Source organism: Stegastes partitus, unplaced genomic scaffold (assembly GCF_000690725.1).
Source record: "Stegastes partitus isolate 25-593 unplaced genomic scaffold, Stegastes_partitus-1.0.2 Scaffold1795, whole genome shotgun sequence".
NCBI classification, from domain to species: Eukaryota; Metazoa; Chordata; class Actinopteri; family Pomacentridae; genus Stegastes; species Stegastes partitus.
The window spans coordinates 98,494-101,189 of NW_007579526.1; the positions used below are offsets into that span (position 1 = coordinate 98,494).

General features: G+C 44.3%; 1 protein-coding gene across 1 annotated transcript in view; it reads right to left on the reverse strand.

Moving 5' to 3' along the window:
• Positions 1–658: 658 nt before the first annotated feature.
• LOC103372639 (coiled-coil domain-containing protein 150-like) overlaps positions 659–2,696 on the reverse strand; it is a 4,514-nt gene continuing 2,476 nt past the window's right edge. Inside the window, exons 4-7 of the mRNA XM_008302325.1 lie at positions 2,499–2,567; positions 1,004–1,120; positions 795–924; positions 659–705 (exon numbers count right to left, since the gene is read on the reverse strand). Of these exons, the coding sequence (XP_008300547.1) occupies positions 668–705; positions 795–924; positions 1,004–1,120; positions 2,499–2,567 (354 nt within the window). The 3' untranslated portion in view covers positions 659–667. The remainder of the gene's footprint in view (positions 706–794; positions 925–1,003; positions 1,121–2,498; positions 2,568–2,696) is intronic.

Consider the following 2,696-nt stretch of genomic DNA (forward strand, 5'->3'; position numbering starts at 1 on the left):
GAGCTGAGAGGATCCTGGAGAATCCTTCCAGGAGTGAAGAGAAGGCTGGAGGAGGGTGGTAGACTCCAGGAGGAGTACTGGGACGGGGACCACTGGTAGTTTGTAGTTTGGATTTGAGACACCAGTCCTGGAACTTTCCTGACACCTCATATAGACAAGAATTCATTATTTACTCGTCTTTCACTCGCTCTACTTACTTTAAGTTCGCTCTTTAACTCGGACACGAGGGAGTCCTTCATGGCTGGAAAATCAAATAGAAAATGTAGTTCAGCATCCAAACATGATGGAGATCTGACTGTATGGTACTTTGCAGTCCTTCCAGGTCCTCTCTCATCACTGACTTAACCTCTGTACTCCCTTACAGCTGAGCCTCACTCACCTGTTGACTGGATCCATCAATTAACCATAAAGCTGATGTTCAGAATAATATGTTCTGTCATTTATTAGAAAAAATATCAACTATTACACAGCTTCAGATTTTCAAATGTGAGCATTTACAGTTTGTTCTTATTGTAAATTGAACATCTTCTTTATTTCCTGACACAACTCTGAACATCCTGCTTCATGTTCAGACAAACTGGGCTGTGCATTTTCTCCTTTTCTCTCGTCTCAGCCAGCTTTGTGGAACAGGCTGACAGGGAGTGTTTCTACATGAACATCTTTCCTTTCACAGCGTTAGAGTGGAGGTGAGAGCAGCGGTCAGGCCTGTGAGGGAGGACATCAGGTGAACACACATGACAGGAAGCCCTGCAGCAGCCACAGCACACTGGTGTGTATCTCCTGATGCTGCTCACCTGTCTGTTCTTTGAGCTGCTGACATTCCTCCTCCAGCCGTCTGCCTCGGTTCTTTTCTTCTGCCAGTTGCTGCCGGCTAGATTGGACCTCCACACGCGAGGCCTGGCGGTCCGTCTGCAGCAGCAGAGCCTGGCGGGCCAGAAGCAGACGTCATGTTAGCTCCTGCAGACACATGCTCATCACCCTGTGAGGTCTCCTAACAACGTACCTGTCTCCTCTCCATCTCCACCACTCGCTCCATCTCTTGGACCCGCTGGAGAAGCTCACTGTGAGATCTGATGGCTTCGTCTGAGCGGGTGGATTCCTGCCTCATCTGTTCCGTCATCTGGTCCATGGAAAGATTTGTCATTAACTGTCAGTTCACCGGGGCTCTTAAATTTACTATCATGTGGAGGATTAAGCACAAAACAGGTTTTTTTGACATAATAAGCAAACATTTGATCCTAGAGGTGATGGACAACAAGCATTATGTACATTTTAAACCTTCATTCAGCGTAAATATCACCAGATGGAATATCCTCCTGTCAGAAAGTCCTGACCTCAGAAGCTTTGATTGCCTACTTCAGCAGGAACACCTTCTTGTTGGTGTTAGAATAGAATAGAATAGAATAGAATAGAATAGAATAGAATAGAATAGAATAGAATAGAATAGAACTTTATTGATCCCTTTGGTGGAGACCTCAGGGAAATTGTTGAGGGGTCAGACTCTGACATCATCTGTTTTAGCCGCTCTTTCATGCAAAATCCCTTCAGGTATAAGATGCTGGAGGGTCTTCCTGCGTGCACAGCCTGTTTCAAACCTCCCCCTGATCTTTAGTGGGCTGTTTTTCCACCCCATAATCCTCCATCTCTTCTTTTGACACCATTCCTTGGTGGATTTGTTGTGTTCGTAGAATCACTTCTGCTTCAGCTGTAACTTTAGGACAGATTGCTTCCAGTGGTTCTTTTATATGATGCAGAGTTTATAAATGAATGAATCGCTGACTTTAAGCTGCCCAGTTCCTGCTGTTGACTGATGTTTGATTCACTCCTGAAAAGTGTCTATTTTAAATTCATCTGTCCAGAGCACGTTACCCTAAAAGGCCTGCTCTTTGTCTGTATGGTCACTGGCAAATAAAACGTTACCTGCAGATCATATGTTAAACGTTCAGGGTTCCTAGAGAACTGACGTGAACTCGTTGAGCTGATCAGTCCTGGACGTGCAGGCAGTCCTGTGAGCTCCAGACCACTCCCACAGGATTTTCATCACAGTGGAGTGATGTGCTTTAAATCATTTGGAGATGTTTGTACAATCTTGTCAGACTCATAGGCATCCACAGCCTCTATCCTAAATGCCTTACTGAGCACGTTAGATCTTTGCATGATGACAAAACACGAGGTTTAAATATGGCGGGTTCCATCTGTCACCCTCTATGAAGGTTCTAACCGCTGGCATCTAATTTGGAAGCCCTGACTTTACTGCTACTTGGTCAACATGTGACTATTTTTTATTCATTTAAAAGTTAAAAGTGACAGAAAATGTGGATTTCATGCCTTGTTTGAGCGCAGCACCTTTTTCTGTAGGCACGATTTTAAAGAGAATCAAATGTTCACATATGCACAAAAAGCCACAGATTTCCATGTAACAATAGTTTTATTGTTTTAAATCACTTTGGGTTTGACGACAGAGAAAAGGTTAAAAAATAAAAGAACTCGCCGCTCACCTCCATCAGCTTCTGACTCATCTCTAATTTAACAGTTTTCAGCTCCTCGGCAGCCAGAGCCACGTCCACCTGCAACCAAAGACAAAGTGGAAATGATCCCGACCCAGACACGACGACCACAGCACAGCCCACTGTGCAACTACAGAACACAGTTTTAAACCCTCACATTTTTAGTCGTACATCTGACTAAAATGATTG